Source organism: Halyomorpha halys, unplaced genomic scaffold, assembly GCF_000696795.3.
Source record: "Halyomorpha halys isolate HHAL.00 unplaced genomic scaffold, Hhal_1.1 Scaffold1041.1, whole genome shotgun sequence".
NCBI classification, from domain to species: domain Eukaryota; kingdom Metazoa; phylum Arthropoda; class Insecta; order Hemiptera; family Pentatomidae; genus Halyomorpha; species Halyomorpha halys.
Genome location: NW_027106832.1, coordinates 245,996 through 265,685, shown reverse-complemented (window position 1 = coordinate 265,685; position 19,690 = coordinate 245,996). Strand labels below are relative to the sequence as shown.

Genomic DNA, 19,690 nt, shown 5'->3' with positions numbered 1-19,690 from the left:
TAGGATTATGTTTTAAGGTATACAGTGTATGAAATTAGGACATGAATTTCCAATCAAAAATATTGTTAAAATGAAATAAATAAAAAATCATGTAATTTTCTATTTTTCCAGGCAAAATCAGCCCTGGAATCTAAAATTGAATTGTTAAAAAGATTTGATAATGATTTGATGCATGATCACCGAGAGAGGTCTATGATCCTCAATTCTATTCTCTATTACTCACTTAGGCAGGGCAAGGAAGATCATAGATTTGGTATGATTATTACTTTTGTTGAGATTAACTTACAATAATTACTTTACTTTTAATATTATAATAATTATAAAATTAATATAATTAGATTGTAGTAATATTTAATGTTGATTTAAAGTGAAGAAATATAGTCAGTTCTTGAGTAACAATGGGGTTCTGTCTGGCCTCGACCATTACTGGAAATGGTCTTAAGTCGGACAAAGCTTTAACTCAAAAAATTTGCCTACAAATATTTATTTTTTTGCTAAATGTATATTCATAGAAATAATTTAATAAAATGTTATATTTAGATATAAGATTAATTCATCTTCTCCATTACTAATATCTATAATTGACTTTTAGTGACATGTTATTGGATATTATTTTTCAAACATGTCCAGTTTTTTTCGCGGACCAGGCATGCTTTTAGCTTCTTTTTGAATCTATATCTGTTTGAGATTTTTTTTTTCCAATTCCAATATCATCCACGTTAAAAATTGCTCTGACAAGTAACTTCTTTGAGCATCGCTTCCAGATTATATTTAAATACCTTAACAGATCTAAATTACCTCCACTAGCTGACTTTCTACCAATCATCTCACAAAGATAGTTTTCATTTTTTTTAAATCTTTCAAACCAGAAAAAAATTATTTTGAAAATGTGGTGGCAGTTGTCATCCTACTTCTTTGAATCTTCTAAAATACTAGTGCTTTAGTTTGGTTTGTTATAAATGTTAGTTTAGCATTCTTTTCTAATAAATTCTCAATCAAAGTATTTAAACATTTTTCTGTTTCATCTCTGGGACTCTTTTGTTTTTTGTGCCTATTGATTTCATTAACAGAATTTTTTATTGCTCAAAAATTTGTTATTTTACAATTGGTAGAATTTAAATTCTGGTGTCGGGTCTGACTCTGTTTTCCTATTCTCCTGTTGTTTTATGATTTTATTTGTCATCTCTAGATCTAACCTCCTATATTTATCACTTTCATCAGCCATTTTGAGAGTAAAAAATCAGAAAAAGTTTTATAAAAAAAAAAAGTAAAGTTTCTTTCATCATAGAAGAACTAACTGAGAAAAAATTGCCTTACTTATGTTGTTAGATCCTGTCTACAGTGTAAAAGAAAACCTACGTCAGAAGAGAGATGTTGGAGATGTGAAGGCCAAAACAATAGGAAAAGTAAAATTACTCTTTATCTTTTTTGTTCGCTCAGTTTTTTGTTACTGTATTTCATCATTTTCAGCTTTTTTAAAACAAGTTTGTATTTTTTTCATTTTAGAAAGATATGGAGACTGTATTGAAGGCAACCGTCTTACCTCTTCTACAGAAAGATGGGAATTGGAATAAAGCACGAGAGGAAACTCTTAAACTCATATCAATTATTTTTGATTACTCAAAAGATCTTTGCAATGATGCATCTGCTCCGCACATTATAGGTATCTAAGGTTGATAACAATAATTGCAATATTATCTAATTATATTGTATTACAATGCAAGCTCCCTATTATTGGCCTAGGCTATCACTTCTTTGATTGCATTCTGGACCAATTTTTGGCATCATTCTTTTTTGATGTATTGTTTTCAATAAAGTCTTTGTAATCAAACAAAAAAAATATTCACTACTTACAAATTTGAGTTTTTATAGTTTAAGATGCACGGAATCCAAAAATTGATTTAAAAAAATCTTTCCATTCACTGCACACTATCCCCAGTTTTTATTTTAAATAACTAGGCCATTTTTTTTTTTTTTTTTTTAAATATACCACCAAAGTCATAGATCACTCCACACTTTTCTAATCTCCTCTCTCTAATTCTGTAGTGGTCACTTGAAAGACAGTTAATTTTCTACAAAACAAAAAGAAATTTTTAAAACCAGACCATTATTAGCAAATATGGCATTTTTCACTTGGAAACTCGTTAACTTTCTATTAGGTTCAATAACAGGTATACTATGCATCTCCCAAAACATTCTAGATGCTCATATGAAAGATAATAAAATTGCTTAAAAAGATCTTGATAACAAAACTATTAGCGAAGAATTGGCAAACAATTTTGTATTGGACTTAGCAACCAAACCAGTAAGTGAAATGACACATCTGATATTTTACTATTTGATATTAATCAAATTATTAATTAAAATAATGAACTTGTGTAGTATTTAAGAGTGTTTTCTGCAAGATAAAAGAAAATTGTTATTATTCATAATATTTGGACTAATTTTTTCATGCCTATGCTGACACATCTTCTGACCATGTGGTGAACCCAAGTATACCCTAGGTTTTAGTCACTAGACATGAAGTAACATAGCTTTAATTGCTTCCTACTTTATAAGAATTATATTTCGAATCTTAACATAACATTTTATTTTACAATAAAAATAAACCTTAAAGTCTTTATTGTTGTTTGATTCTACTATCTTGCACTAGGCTCTATCTGCATTATTTTTGTTTCAGGTGCAGAACAAGACCTAGTACTGTTAGGATCTGTGCCCCTCAAGAGCTCTGAGAAGGAGAAGGTAAAATTTCCATTTTGCACTTCTTGGTGTCCATCAGTCAAGGATCTTCTCAATGTAAGTGAGCAATGATGTACTCGAAATAAGTCAATGGACAATGGTTAACTTGCTATTTCTGTTTATAGGTGAGCTTAGTTAACACCAATCCTGTAAGTAATAGCTCTGAAGGTGTGTGCTTCTCCATCGCCTCACTTAGAGACGACATTTTGACAAACCTAATTCCAGCAGCAGCGAACTCTACCAGTGTCAGGTGTCTACTTTTTACTGTTAACTTAACCAATTAGTCCAGGAACCAGCATGCAAAATGTTGTACTTTAAAACAGCTTCATAATAACAAGTTATAAAATTTTTAATTTTGTCATCTCCAATAACACCACATTGATCATTGTTCTGTGGATACATTCTTAACACTCCAGTAGAGAGTTGAAAGGTCATCTGAGAGGTGACCTAGGAATATTTTCTATTGTTGTCAGTACCCAAATTTTGAACCTCCCACTTCTCCTATCCTCCTGACCTAATTACAGCTATTATACAGTATTGTTACGGTTTTCTTATTGTTATGAATTATTTGTTAAATATATGTTGAATCATCTGTGAGAACCTGCACAACTTCTTTTGGAAGTATTAAGAAATATTTTTTATATAATTTTCAATTTGATAAACGGTTTTTTCTTACTCCATATCTGGGTGTCATCTGAGTAGAAATAATGCCCTAGTTTTGTTACATTTGGTTATTGTTTCTTCAAAATTATCACATTTGTTTTTTTTAATATTATTTTTTATGTAATATTTTGATATTTTAATACTTAGTTTCTATAATATTTAATGCAATATTGTGGGTATAATCAGACAAATTAGAGAAGCCACAGATAACACGTGACTGCTGGAGTGTTAATAATAATCAAGCAGTAAACAGTTTAAGTAGTTCTGAAAATGTATTTGAATTTTTAATCTATCAACCCATAATCATTGAACAGGAGGAGTGCAGTGTACTGGCTTGACGCAATGAAGTACCAGCATGGTGTGGTACCTGGAATTGTCTACAACGTAGCTAATGATTCTAAAGTTCTGGGTCACATGATAGTTCAGTTTCCCGTCTGGCCCGATACTACAAACAGCAGTAATAATACCACTCTTGAAGTTAGTAATTACCTTGTGTTTTCTTTTTCAAATATATTTTAAACCAATAAGATCGTCTTTACAATTTTTATTCGGTATTTAAATTGATAGTTTATTTTTTTTTTTTTTTTTTGTAGTGTTGGATGTTTACTGCTCAAGGATGGAACAACACTACTTGTGTAAAAATAAAAGAAATGCCAAAAGAAAATATCACATCACTTCAATGTAATTGCTCTTTTCCTGGTTTTTACAGGTAATTAATTATAAATAAATTTAAGACTTTGAAAATCCTTTCCGAAATTTCAAATGGTAACCAGTAGTGGGGAAAATTATAATTTTATTTTGAAGGAGTCTGTTAAATTTTGTAAAATTTATACTACAAAAAAAATTAACTCAGAATAAAAAAACATCTGATTGTGGTGCACATATCACACAACTTTCACTTACAACCCTGAAAGATGAAAATTTCAAATATCAAATTTTTATTTTTCTGTTGGTATAAAAATTTAATTTAATATTTTAAGGATTCTCTTTGTGCCAATAGCGAATATAAACTTTTTTCCTGCTTTGAATGCAACAGTTTAACAAAATATAGCAAACCTGTGTACATATGACTGAGATTGGGTGAGATCGGACATACTTGGCTATCTCCGATATTCCAGTCAAAACTGCTGTCTTTATTTCTCAATTTTTCTCCTTTAGTTAATTTTTTCATAGTTCATATTTATAAATTTTTCACTGCTGTTAATATCACAAAATGGTTAGTTAGTTTCCTGTTCTGAAACTATCAACACTCAGCTCTGCAAAGTAGGGCGATATGTTGCTCAGTAATAAATTGTTTTTCTACTATTTTGGTACCATTCTTGACCACCAGCCGGACTATCTTCCTATAATCTGTTACACAAAATCTAATACTTACTTATTCAGTAAATTTAATAGGTGTCCCAGTTATGTATTGAATTTTATTCTCATTTCTAATCCTTAGGAGAAATTATTTAAATCAACTATTAGCCAAACAGTTAACTTTTATGTCACCAAATAATGAAAGTGATCACCTCCTTTTTACAATTTTCAAATTTATTATGTTATTGATTTGATTTTTTAAATATTTCTCTAATACATAATATTAAGAGTTTTTAAGATATAGATTATAGGATAGGATTTACAACTTCATAATTTTTTTTAATTAAACTATTCTTACAAATGAAGTTTCCTTTCTTGAATATATAATTCACTCATTCTCACATTTGACATGTAATTTCAGTATTTTAAAGATACAATTCATATAAAATAAACCTAATAAAATATATTTAATAAGGATTGTACTGGCATTAATTAGTTTTTTTTATCCTAATACTGCTCCATGTTATTCAGTGTCTTTGCTGTAGAAGAAAAAAAGCTGGACCAGGAATTAGTTACTACTAAAAAGGAAATTCCTTCAACATCTTCCACGAAATTTATCCCAATGACTACTCCTAAAAGAGGTCCTACAACCTTAATTACTACAACTACTTCATCACTGGTCTTTATTGCAACAGTTTCTACTGACCACACAACCACTATTGTTCAGAAAACCTCTCAGAAGCAAGATATCATTAAAACATCTGTTACATCAACTCTCCCCAAAGATCTGACAACCACATTGTTACCAATTCCATCAACAACAATAATGTCAAGGAAAACTACATCCTCTTCAGTGCTTATTAAGACCTCAACTTCCACAATAAGGCCCATCACTAATGTGGTGACACCACCATATGACAATGATGTTAGAACAGTTCCAAGCATCTATCAGCCATATAGATATTCTGCTACATTTAGGTAAATGGGCTACATATTTGAAGTAAAAATCATTATACTGATCATAATTTAGCAATGTAATTAATTAATTAATAATTATATAGATATTTTATATTATAACATTGTAACATTTTTTTTTTTTTTACAGAATAAATGAAAGTTATGTAGTAGAAGTAGGAGAAATGAAGGAAAAGTTTGAAGAACATATAGAAGATCAGTTACAGAAAATCCTTAATATGTCAGAAGCAGTTACTGTTGATGCATGGAAGGATTGGGGTGATGCAATAAATAATAAAATAGAAAATAATTTATTTAAATGTGTTACAACTATTATAAAAAATATTGTGTTTTTTTTCTATAGCTAGGGTATTTTCTTGATTTTTGCAGCATCTGTAATTCCAATTTTGAAAAATGTGAAAATCAGTTTTTCTATTTGGTCAGTATATGTGTGAAAATGTTGAATACTTGGATTTTGAATTATTACCTGGTAACTATATACACTGGAAAGAGTTGAGAAATATTCAGTGAAAATTGAACTCGTGAATATGAGTACAGTATTTAGATTCATAAAAAAATTCAATATTTGTAAATATGAGACACTTATAAGTTAATGCTAATATTACTTTCAAAACTCATGAGTACATTAGTATTCCAATTCAGTAATGTTGAGTGATTTCAGAGTTTGTATATATAATTGAAAAGATTTTTTTAATATGTATTTATTGATATTTACAACTGTATGACATGAAAATATATCTAGTGAATGTGAAATTTGTCTTTCAATGACAGGACACAGACTTGTGGAGAAACTTTGTCATTGGTAGCACTCCAATGACATTCTACAGTAGAAGATTTCGAGGCCATCTTCTTTTCACTTACCTTGGATGATTGTCAGGAATAGAGGAGGAAGAAAGGTCACAGAGTTTAGAGTGGAAGGATTGATATCTGGTTCGGGCTAGATCAGCTACATATGGAATATTAAGGTCGTTATTGATGATTTATTGGTGACAAAGGAGTATTGAAGATTTTACAAAGGATTTTGGATTGGATGGTTTATTGGAGTCGCAAAGTTCAACTCCGTATGTCCAGATAGGCCTTATTATAGTCATGTAGAGCAGTCTTTTGTAATGGATTGAAAGCTCTGACCGTTTGTCTAGTAAGTGTTGTAATAATTGGAATATATGTACGGTTTCCTGTCTTGTATGAGGATTTCAAGTTAGTCATTTGTCCAGATGTAGTCCAAGGTAGTGGATCTGTTCTACTGGAGTAAGGGCAACATTATTAAAGTATACTGTAGGGCAGTCGGTAAGGCACAATGCTTCTAACTCCATTATCTGTAAAAAAATTTTACAGTGAATTTTGAAGTATAGTCTTGTAAATGTAGGTACATTTGAATGATTGCATATGATCTTGAGCAATTTTAGTTTATATAGCAGGTGGCTATTATGTGGTCATTGTTCAATATTTGGGTCAGAAAACTATATATTAATCTCGTTTGGTTTTATATTTTTTTTATGTGGAATGATTGAATGGGAGGGAGGGGGTTGTTAAATGTCTGGATAGGAGAGGACAGGATTTTGTTTTTCAAAAAATTTTCACTTTAAAAACTTGTAGAGTTAATGTTTATGATTTTTAGTTACTAATGTAACTACTTAACAACAATCACAACTATCGTATGGTATTATTCAAATAAGTAGCCAAGCACGTTTTGCTCCTACATTAGTTTTTTTTGTGAGCTCTTACTACTTTGATTCCATTTGTGATAATCAAAAATAGTTGTGGTTGGTCAATTACTAGCTACTAAGAGTAGTTGTAGCTGCAGTTACTGAAATTGTAGTTTTTAATAAGTGGTTAAACTAATTTTTACCCGACTCGGAATAAAATATTTACAGTTGTAAAAAATTATTTGTATTTATATTTTTGAATGTATTTGTTTGCAAATATAGAAATTTTTATATGTTTTCTCGTGAAACAATCGCAATTCTCAAAGATATTTTTTCGTGACCCAAATAAATCACATCTTGATTTTAATCCTTTCAAAAATAATAAAATCATCATTATAGATATATATTGTCTTAACCATCATTTTGTAGATAATTTTACTATCTACATAATTTTCATTTATTTTGAGAAATCTTTCGAGATTTATCCAGAATAAAGCATCAATTTTTATTTTTTAAATTGTGTAAAGTTTATTTTAGAGTTACAAGGTATCACAGCTTAAGTGATGAAATATAATGCTCACCTCTGATATTGAACCAATAATCTTATATGACGGAAATGTTTATTTATCTACAATCTTAATTTTCCTTCTTCTAAATCATTGTTGTGATTATAGAGTATTTATAAATTTGAAAAAAGCCAAGAATTAAATAAATGATGTTTAACTAACTGAAAAGTACTTTAAAAAATAATATCGGAATGTAAATTTTCTAATAGTAATAATTGGTTAAACTTAGAGTTTTAAGGTAGCTTGATGATGTTTTAAAGTCACCACTTTGTAAATCGATCAGATTTCATTATTTCTCTGTATTATTTATCATACTAAATAGCTTTCCTTTCTGATTTTAGGTAAAATAGCTGTCGCCTTGCGGATTCCAGAGAACAAGCTACAAGAAGCCGGTTATTCCATTGCTCTTCTCAAAGATATTTTAAAAAATGGGTCTCTTGTATTAACAGGCATACGTGATAAGCCCCTGAACATACCAGCCCAAGACATAGTTCTCACCCAACGAAGTATAAGCATTGATAATGATATTATCAAAGACACAGTATTTTATATCTTTTCTTCGTTATAATTAGTTAAGTATACTTTTCTGTTCATAGGTGTTAATGCGAAATCTGCCATTACTGTCTTTGTGACTATTGTGTTTATTTTTGTGGCGATTCTGATTGGTTCAGTTGTGGCAGCCTTTTATCTGCGCAACAGCAGAGAGCAACGCTGTATCAGGATAACTCAGGTCAGAGATTACCTGACAACTTGTGCACTTTATTATGTTATAAAAACCCACTACAAGATAAAAAATTAACTTACATTTGATATACAAAAAAGTTATTATACCAAGAAATAATGGATAGTACCCATACTTATTTATTTTAATTACTCAGTAGCCTTATCATAAAAAAAATGACAACTAAGAGTTGTAATCAAGATCATGTTTAAAAGCATTCCTTTATCCAGAATAAAAGCATCAGAATCCCAAAACATCTTTGCCTGAAATTTTTTGTTGGAGCTCCGTTATTCCAGTAACCAATCTTCAAATATTATGTAAAACAATAGCCACATTAGAAGACCTATGAGGTCTTGTTGTTACAATAACCCTGATAAAAATTTGTTTTTTTAAATACCATTATATCTACTCCAACTTAATTATGAATAATTTTTGTTTACATGTAAATTTGATATCAATTTAATAGATTTTTAAGCATATATTGGTGACAATGATGATTTTCCAAATTTAGTCCTATTTAGCAATAAGATTTTTTCTAAATGAATTTGATTGATTCAACTTTCTTTTTTTTTTTTTTTTATTATTATTGCCTTCAGGGAATATTCCTCGATAATACATTAAAGCATATGGTTGAAGCAGGCACCTGCTTACTATTATATTTTTGAAATATGAAGAAGATTGTCAGTGTTGCAGTAAAAAAAGAACAAACAATTTTTTTCTTTTTTGACCGCAATTCTTTCCATCTTCTTCATATTTTAAATTACATGGTCAACTATTTATATTATATTTTTGAGGTTATCAATTTTTTTAAAAAGTCTTACTCTATGAAGTAACGTATTTAGGACTAAGGAGTGATAAAATAGAGTGCCTAATTACTATATTAATTTTAATTGAAAGTATTCATTATTAATAATTTCGGCGATATAGATATAAGAGGAAATACATTTGAACAGGTAGATAGGTTTAAGTATTTAGGTTCTATGGTAACTAGAAAAAACGAAATTGAAGAGAAAATTAAAGCGAGGTTGATGACCAGTATGAAGGCACTGAGGTGCATGTACAGGAGCCGTAGGCAAATCCTGGGGCCTTAAACCAAAAGTTATATATTGGTTGTACATGGCAGCGATAAGACCCATTGTCCTATATGCTGCTTTTGTATGGTGGCACAGGGCTATGACCAGGAAATCCCAAGCTTGGCTCGGGAAACTTCAGAGACTGGCGTGTCTCATGATAACAGTTGCCATAAGCACTACTCCTTCTGCAGCAATGGAGGTTCTTCTGAACATTAAACCTCTACATATAGAGATTGAAGCTCAAGCCCTTACCTCTGCATATAGACTTATGAAACTAGGAACGAACTACCATTCCCTAACTTATGAGGGAAATGGCAAACTGTTCAGGAGGATCAATGAAGGCGGGATCCTGGCTATGCAGTCTGATCATTAGGAGAAGAAATATAAGAACACTTACTACAGTATAAGGATTGAAGGGTCTACCCCACACAAGCCATGTTATGGGATAAACTGCTACACAGACCCTAAATGATCCTTAATGGACAGACCCTACACGGATCCTTAATGGAACAAGGATCTGGAGCAGGAATATAGAGGATGGACATGCCTAATCAAGGGACATCCATCTCGTTAGGAAAACCAGATTTCCAGGCTGAGGTGTTTGCAATAAATGTATGTGCCCAGAATTTAATAAAAGAGGGCATGAGGGAAAGGCTAATTACGATTTACACGGACAGTCAGGCAGCCATTTATGTGCTGGATAACTATGTAACCTGCTCTAAATTGGTGGAGGAGTGTAAGGCTAACCTGAACTCTCTCTCTCTCTCCTTGGCCAACAAGATGCGGGTGGAATGGGTGCTTGGACATAAAGGCATTAAAGGTAATGAGCGAGCAGACTATCTAGCTAGGAAAGGATCTGAGTCCGCTCCTTTTACACCTGACCCCATATATGGGATACGTCTCAGCCATGCGAAGAGGCACATCAAAAAGATTGCTGAGAGCAAGGCTGGGTTACTCTGAAGAAATACCAAAGGAATGGAACAATCAAAAATGTTCCTCAAGGGATCCTTCCCAAAAAGGAATAACTGTCTTCTTAATATGGAGTAAGAGTATCTTAAGATGGGTGACAGATCTATACACGCGACACTGTCAGCTAAATAAGCATCTCTATAAAATGAGACTGATAAGAGTCCCCTTATCTGCAGGTTCTGCAGGAAGGATGAAGAGACTGCTTACCACATCATTTGCAGATGTGATGTAGTGGCAAGAACACAATTTCTCATCTTCGGTAAGGATCGTATCTTGGATCCCAAACTTTGCGAGACAGTGGATCCTTATACAGTGTCCAGATTCGCAAAGGCAATTGGCCTGTTTTGAGCAGAGGAGGGACGGCGTACAATAGGCCCTCGGTGGCTGCCGTGCTTCTTAGCCGGAAAAGAAAAGAGAGGTTGAAGGCCGGAAATACTTATTTTTTCAACCATATACTTCTATAGTTATATTATCTAATATTTATTTAATCTCATTTATATAATAGGACTTACATCCTGATCCTCCTGCACCTAAATATCTGAGACTTCATGATTCTGTCTCCCTTGATAGTTCTGGTCCTTCATCGCCACAAAGTAAGTAGATAAATCCTACTTTGTTTAATGATTATTTCTCATACAGTTAACTCTCTCATTTAGTCTCATTATTAATTATTAGAAGTCACAATAAAATGGAGTTAATAAAATATCTTGTATAATATAATTAGGGTACTTAAAAATAAATTTAACTAAAATAAACTTTAATTAAATGATAAATTGTTTATTTCATGCAAAATATTTCAATGAACTGGACTCTTGACTAATTGCAATTTCATAATAAATATGCTACATAATAATTAAAATTAGACGATAATTGTAATTTTTGCTATATTTAGGATATATACCTGTGTGAAACCACTTTTAATTGGTTTCTGATGAATGAAATTTTTTTTTTTCAACTTCAACACTAGCTACTGAAATGGAATCATCTCTAGCTGTGCTTACCAGACCACAAAGGAGGGGCTATGAAACAATGGAAACATTCAGGTAATTATTCCTGGTAGTTGATTATCTTGTAATAACCACTGTGAGGTATAAAAGTCTTAAAGTTAAGTATTTATTTGTTTTCCTCAAGATGGTTTTATTTTAGTTGAATCACAAGCATTGAGCTTGGAATATCAAATATTCACATGGAACATCATAAAAATTGGATTATCATATGATTCTTTAGAAGGCGTATAATGTACAGGATAAGCTAGCAGGAAAAGTGGAGCCAAAAAGGCAGGTCTTATGATAGACCAAGGGTGTGGCAAAGTAGAAAGGAAAGAATTTAGATTACAATGGCAGGCATTCCTATTAACCTCAACTTGGGTTATAGGTTTACACCTATGCTGCCTGGGGTGTTCTTTTTTGGCTTCCCATTTGCTTTGAAGGAGAGTAGGGTTATACCACCCCCTCTTCTACCATTTTTTAGCATCAGATTTAAGCGAATTAATTAAGGAGACAGGGGAGATAAAAATAAGAAGTGCAGAAAAAAAAAAAAAAATTATGTATTTTCATGTAGATTTGAAACAGGCTAAGAGGAAGAGAATATTTCACTGTTATAGTTGTTGTTTTTTTTAAATTATTGATAATTAAATCCTTTGTTGGAAGATCGGTGATTGACCATGTGCAATAATAAAAGAAAGATGGAACGGGTGCAATCAAATAAAAACTTAAATAGTGATTAAACTATTTATATTGAGCCAACGTTTCACCCCACATTGTAGGGCTTCATCAGAGCTAAAAAAGATACAAACACTTACATTATGTAAACATAAATGAAAAATTAAAAAGGTTAACAATAGAACATAAAAATAATAAAAGATTATAGACAATTTATGAAAATGGTAATAATAACAAAAAGAAGAAATATAAAATAAAGTACAAACTAGGAGATGGAAAAAGGGTGGTAAGAATAAAGTCAAGAACAAAGGAAGAATAAACATGTATTTCTTCTTTTTATCTGTTCATATTTCCGTTTTCATCAATTGTCTATAATTTTTTATTATTCTTATAAAAGAAGAGAGTACATTTATGTTTACATCATTTAAGTGTTTGTATCTTTTTTAGCCCTGATGAAGGTCTAACAAAGTGGGCGAAACGTTGGCTCAATATAAATAGTTTAATTACTATTTCAGTTTTTATTTGACCTTTTATAAATTCTTAATTCTATTTGTTTATACTTACTTATTTTTCCTGTATAAAAAGTATGAATGGTTTCAATATAACTCAAATACTTATTTCCTTTAAGTGTGGCAAAATGTATTATTTCTCAATAATAGTTTATTTTATATTTATAAAAAAAATAGTTTATTTATATATATAAAATAAGATATTAATAATTTTTATTTATTACCATTCAAAGACTTGAATGCCATTATTTGGTTAACTGTATTTGCTATTTCCACCTTAACTCAGCTTGAAAGGCAATACTGTTTGTTTCAGGGCCTTTTTTTTTTTTCACTGACCCCTAGGTGGAATTATAATTCCTTTGCATGATTACTATTGAACAATTATCTCCCATAAAAAAATATTTCGCAAGGAGTTAAAATTGAACTATGATTAATAAATTTTTAAACAGAGTGCATTTGAAATTTTGTGTAATAATCTACTCCTTTATTACACTTGTAATACTTATCTATTTATTATATTGCATAAAAAAGTTGATATTTTATTTATTCTAATTTATAACATCCTGCCTTCAGGTCAAAAATTAAAACATACTAGTATTTAATTAATTTATTTTTATCTTAGACGTTTCAAGGATAATGTGTGTCTGTCCCTCTTTATTATCTAATTTGCCCCAGTATTATTGGGTGAGTCACACATTTTTGAATATATAACAAGCTTTCAATACATAACTGCATCAATGAAGTTTGGTCAATAGGACAAATTCGCAAATTAGGTGCTGAAGAAGGAAACAAAGTATACACAAAATGTCCTAGATAATTATAAATGAATTAAGCACAATTGTGTAAAATCGCGTTTTAATTTTTGACCTAAAAGTAAGATAAGAGGATACATTTTTTTTTTAATAGTTAAGGTCAAGTGATGAAACAATATTTTTTATTATTATTATTAATTTATTATGAAATGAATAATTTCTAAGTGGTCTATATAATTTTACATTTAATATTTATTCTTTAATTAAAATTTAATAAACAATTATTGATAAAAACTTGAACAGTAATTTATAAATTATATTATTTTATTTTTCTGTAATCTGTAATATCTTTTTTTTACCTTCTTGCAGTCACTTCCCTGGAAACATTTAAAGAAAAGAAAATAAGTTTACTTATTATCAAGAAGCTTAATATTGTTGTAAATAGGTGTACATTGTGTGAATTTTTCTGAGAATCTTACGTAGTATATCATCTCTATTGTTTGTATTTTTACTTGTTAATGTAAAAAATACTAAAGTATACATCCTTTTTGAGCTTTTTTTTTTAAATATTGCATTTGTTTCAATATTTGTCTTATTATCATTGAGGCTAAAAGATGCTTTTAATAAGTTTAAAAAACATATAATAGTAAAGTAAAGAGATGATTTAGTAGAAGTAAATTTCTTACTACGACTTCTTAATTTTCTAAGGTACCTTTGCTTTGAAATATGCTTGAAAATCAAATATTTTATCTTGAAAAGTTATATATATATATATATGAACTGTTTACAAGAGAAGAAGTAACCTTATTACTTTGAATTTGTTTTTTTTTTTCACATTTTGTAAATTATATTGAATACGTTTGAGTATTAGTTGTGAAATTTGCATTGTAAAGAGTATATCTGGTACTTCAGGCTTTCAAGATTTGAAATATTGTTCTAAGATTTGTTAAAACTTATACTGGTTTTACTAATACAGATTACAAGGAAGAGGAAAAAAATAAATAATTGTAATTTTAAATAGATTTAATGTAATAATATATTAAATACACAATCCAGGAACGAACCTAGAAGTTGACAACTGGAAGAAATTTAAACTTACTTTTTCAGTTTAAATATATTTTTAATTTACTTTCAATTTATATTGAACAGTAATTTCTTTAGTATTTATTTATAGCTAGAAGTTATTAGACAAGAAAACAAAACTTATTGATCAAAGTTATAGAATATTTTATTCTGAAGAAGAAAAAATCAAAACAAAAGAAGCAATTATTTATATTTAATTCTCTTTCTCAACTCTCATCTTGATAATCATCTCCTTTATTTTTCTAGTCTTTTTAAAATTGAAATTTATGCTTTGCATTCAAAGTACTTTTTATTTTAGTATGTTTATTTTGTAATAAATCATCATACCATCAAGACTATATACTTAATAATTATAATACTAATTTTTGAAATAACAGTAGTTTTGTTGTTGTGTGATCTACCTTCATTGCATACAATTTAAGAACTATTAGATTTTATAAATGTTGTTTGTTAATGATTACAGATTTATATATATATAGTATATATGTATTAAGAAGCATAATATTAAAACTTAAAGTTCTTTTTGATCTACAACATTTTATTTTCAATATGCTTGCAATTGTCTGTGTATTTTGTTATTCATAATAGTTTAGCTGAATGACACAATGTGTTCACTAAACATAATGTCTGTTATTTTTATTCTTCCTCTTATAAGCATAACTGTACAATGTAAAAGAAATTTATATATTTGAATAAACTATATATGTTGTTATATGAGCTTGTATTTTTTATAAAAACTACGTAAAAGTATCTATGTATATTTTATAGAGGAAACCTAGTCCTGTGTGCAGTTACATGCAATCATAATGAATTAATAAATAATACTTTATTTATAATCGATTGGACATGGTGTAAGAACTAATTTTTTATAACTTAGTTTTAGATTAATCATTAAATATGTTAGTTTATGGGGCTTTTCTTATCATATTAATGTAAGCTTGTTAATCTGCTCATGACTAAAAAACTTGAAATCATAAAGAAACTAGATAAAACTTAAATCACTTTTTTTAGTTTTAAAATTAATACGTTACATTCATATTATAATAAAAACTATTATTTTTATTTTATTAAAATTAATTTCAAAAATAGTTTTGCTGGTTCAATAAGTAATTTTGGAAAAACTAGTTTCTGCGATTAAAAAAAAATCCCAAAACATAATAATACCAAACTTCATATACACCTTGATCTTGATTAGAACAACATAAGTTCAAAGTTCAAAGTAAGAAGTTATAACTCTTGAAAAAAAGGGTAATAATAATAAAGGCTTAGCAAACCCAAAGGTTCGAGTAGTCTTCTAAATTCTCTGGTTAACTCGTCCTATCTCAGTCCGAATATTTTACGTAATACTTTATTTTCAAAACTCTTAAGCCAATATTCTTCCCTTAGTGTAAGAGGTCACATGAATAAAAAAGAGGGAGGTATATTTGTGAGGGGACAGCAAAAAAAAAAAAAAAACTCATTTTCTCTTTATAGACTTAATAGTGCCAAGGCAACCTGGGCAATCATTTAGAACATCATGAGGTGTCACTAAAAATACAAGAAAAATTGTAATTAATTTGTTTTGTTTTTTAATTAATTAAGCTATTAAATCATTTTTAAAAAAATAAATAAACTCAATATAAAGATCCACTCTTCCAAGGTATTCTTTGTGTTGGAAATAAAGGAGGCAATAATTCCTAAAGGTTTTTACTCTTTGCTATTTTTTTTTTCTTTCCGATCCATCTTCTTCTTTTACTCGCACAACAGGCGCAATAAGCTGCCCTTGGCCTGCTCAATGGCCGCCAACCATCTTTCTCTATCTTCTGTAAGGGTAACTGGGATCCTAAGTTGTCGCAGATCCCGCCTCACAGCATCCCTCAATTGGCCCTTCGGCCTACTACGTTGCCACACACCATCCTGAACGTAACTGTACAGTTTATGTGCCACTCTTTCCTCGCTCATCCTCATTACATGGCCAGGCCATTTAAGCCTCTGTATTCTTATGTACGTGGAGATGCTACATTCCTTATAGAGCCCAAAAAGTTCACCATTTTTCCTTCTTCGCCAATTACCATTCTCGCATACGGGCTTTAAGATTCTCCTCAGATTTACTCTTTCAAACCTGTCTAGCAGGTTAATGCTTTTATTACTTACCGTCCAAGTTTCTCCACCGTATGTGACGACTGGCCTTATGAACGTTTAGTACAGGGTGAACTTGGTGGTACGACTAACAAGTCTGCTTTTAATTAGCCTTACAATGGAGAAATAAGCTCTATTTCCAGCAGCATTTCTGCTTTTAACTTCTTCTTCTTCATCCTGGTTCTCGTTGATAATAGAGCCAAGGTAAGTAAAACTTCTTACCACTTCGAAATTATAGCCCATTTCCAGGCGACTCATACAGTTCTTACCCAACAGCATAATCTTGGGTTTTTCCTCATTAATATGCAGGCCTATCCTTTTCGCTTCGACATCCATTGCTTCGAAAGCAGTCCTAATGCTCTGCAGGAATCTACTGATGATGACGACGTCTGCATAGGCCAGAACTTGGGTCATCTTCATGAATATTGTTCCTTCCTAACTTATTTCTGCTCTATTTATGATTGCTTGTAGAGCAATATTAAACAGGAAAGGGGCTATTGGGTCACCCTGTCTTAGGCCACATTCCACTTCAAAAGGCTCTGATAATCAACAGGATTTTACTTGGCAGGTTGTGTTCACCATTGTGCATTTTACTAGTCGGGTGAGTTTACTACAGTTCACGCATAGCCACTATGAGCTCACTCCTTACGATTGTATCATAGGCAGCCTGAAAGTCAATGAATAGCATCCAAGTTGTCGGCTGATGTTCCTTCATCTTCTCAGAGATTTGCCTCAGGGCGAAGATTTGATCAATAGTAGACCTATTGGGCCAGAACCCACCTTGATAATCACCCAGTTTCTGTTCGACATACGGAAAGAGCCTATTATGCAGGGATATGGAAAAAATTTTATATGCAGTGTTAAGCAAACTAATCCCTCGATAGTTGCTGCATATCGTTGAATCCCCCTTCTTCTTGTACATAGGCACTACTACTGCCTTATTCCACTCCTTGGGTATGGTTTTCTCTTCCCATGTCTGAGCTATCAGGTCCTGTAGCTCCCTGGCTACTTCGTGATGCCCTGCTTTAAACAATTCTGCTGGGAGTCCATCATTACCGGTTAATTTATTTTTTTTTAGTTTAGACAAGATGTCTTCGATGTCCTCTACATCGTATGGAATGGCTTTCAAATCTTCATCATTAATATCCACTGGTGGTTGTACACGATCTTCCAGACAATTCTCCGCTTCTTTCGGGTTCAATAGGCTCTTGAAATATTGCCACCACCTTTCTTGCACTTCTTCTTCAAGCATAAGTATGTTGCCATGGTCGTTCCGATCCATCTAAAACAGAAAATAAATCTTGAATTATTAAATTGCATAAAGTATGTATGACATAAATCAAATTCAATATAACCTTTTTCTACTGTTGGTACTTGAAGTTATATATGTTAAAATACTTATCTAAGGTTTTTATGTGTTCATTCTGAGAGAAATCTACTAAAATATTTCGAGGTGAGGGGCCTCTGTGTGATGATTAAACAATAGAAGAAAAAATGATAATTAAAGTAGAAAAACAATAAATAAATTATAACATAATTAAGAGATAGAAGTCAAAAAAATATTTGGGGAGGGGAAGGGGCAACAAGAGAAGAAAAGACTTAAGGTAGGGTGATGTTGATTTTTGGGGCCCTCCTACTCAGCCACCTTGCAGGTAGGAGGCATGGGGTGGATTGAAAGAAGCAGGGAGACTGTTGAAAAACTTAATGTGTCTTTGTGTGATGTGTTGTACTGTTTCTAATTGTACTCCTTGCTACTTTTTTGACGTGACAACGTCTTATAAATTAGATTGCAGGGAGTCATGTAGGCAAAAGTGTAGCGTAACGGAGAGTGCGGTGGTTGGGGGTAATTGAGGTTATAGATACTGGAAGTCATGTAGGCAAAAGTGTAGCGTAACGGAGAGTGCGGTGGTTGGGGGTAATTGAGGTTATAGATACTGGAAGTCATGTAGGCAAAAGTGTAGCGTAACGGAGAGTGCGGTGGTGGGGGTAATGATGTATTCTGATCATTAAATTATGTCTGAAATAAAGTGTCATAAACGTAAAGTTGTCACGTCAGGCGCGGTTCGGCGCGAAGCGCCGAAACCCACACACCCGAGTTTTTTTTCTGGATACCTCTAAAACAGAAAACAAAAACATGAGTTAGTAAGTTGCATTGTGCATTTGTAACATAAATCGGATTAGATACAACCTTTTTCTACCGTTGTTACTTGAAGATTTATATTTTCAAAGTGAGATACTTAGCTGAAATGGATTTTAAAAATGAATTTTAAAAAATGGATGAAAAAATAATGAAAATAAAGAACCAAAAAAAGTATGTATTACTATCATATATTTTAAATTTACAATACTATGCCTATACATAATTAGAATTAAAACAATTGTCGAACTCGGTATAAATATGCCATATATTTAGCAACCCAATTTAGCAGAGCAGCAAAACTTTTTCTCTCTTTCGAAAAAAATAGACTGACTTCAAAAGCTTAAATAGTTAGTAATTGTTTTAAAACTGATATACATAGATTCATAGCATTTAATATGACTTGTGGTAAGTTCCTGGCCAAAGATAATTTGTTTTTAAAATATTTTCCACAACGGATGGAGGTATCAATAGAAAGCATACATGGGTTTATTTCATTTCCAGTTGGTGTATTAGACTCATAAGAAAAAAAAATCTAAACAGGAGGAAGAGGATAACTTTAATGACCTTTTCTCAGTAGAAATTCTCTCTAGAGGGGAAACATCTCTGTTGAAGTTGCGAGTAATTTCAGGAACCATCAATCTGGTTAGAGAAAAATGGTCTCCCGCCATTTTGGGGGAGCTGAAGTAATCTTTTATCTCTCATTTATTTTTTAAACTTTTCTATCATATAACCTGAAAAACATAACTATTCGAGTTCAACCTCTATGGCCAAGTAGC

General features: G+C 31.0%; 1 protein-coding gene across 1 annotated transcript in view; it reads left to right on the top strand.

Annotated features, from left to right (window-relative positions):
- Positions 1 to 15,368, top strand: part of LOC106688030 (uncharacterized) — a 63,477-nt gene extending 48,109 nt beyond the window's left edge. The window contains exons 21-34 of the mRNA XM_014432289.2: positions 112 to 253; positions 1,330 to 1,406; positions 1,507 to 1,663; positions 2,681 to 2,796; positions 2,865 to 2,989; positions 3,717 to 3,879; positions 3,996 to 4,111; positions 5,233 to 5,679; positions 5,807 to 5,934; positions 8,230 to 8,394; positions 8,485 to 8,618; positions 11,157 to 11,244; positions 11,619 to 11,694; positions 13,943 to 15,368. Coding sequence (XP_014287775.1) covers positions 112 to 253; positions 1,330 to 1,406; positions 1,507 to 1,663; positions 2,681 to 2,796; positions 2,865 to 2,989; positions 3,717 to 3,879; positions 3,996 to 4,111; positions 5,233 to 5,679; positions 5,807 to 5,934; positions 8,230 to 8,394; positions 8,485 to 8,618; positions 11,157 to 11,244; positions 11,619 to 11,694; positions 13,943 to 13,964 — 1,956 coding nt within the window. The 3' untranslated portion in view covers positions 13,965 to 15,368. The remainder of the gene's footprint in view (positions 1 to 111; positions 254 to 1,329; positions 1,407 to 1,506; positions 1,664 to 2,680; positions 2,797 to 2,864; positions 2,990 to 3,716; positions 3,880 to 3,995; positions 4,112 to 5,232; positions 5,680 to 5,806; positions 5,935 to 8,229; positions 8,395 to 8,484; positions 8,619 to 11,156; positions 11,245 to 11,618; positions 11,695 to 13,942) is intronic.
- Positions 15,369 to 19,690: the final 4,322 nt, after the last annotated feature.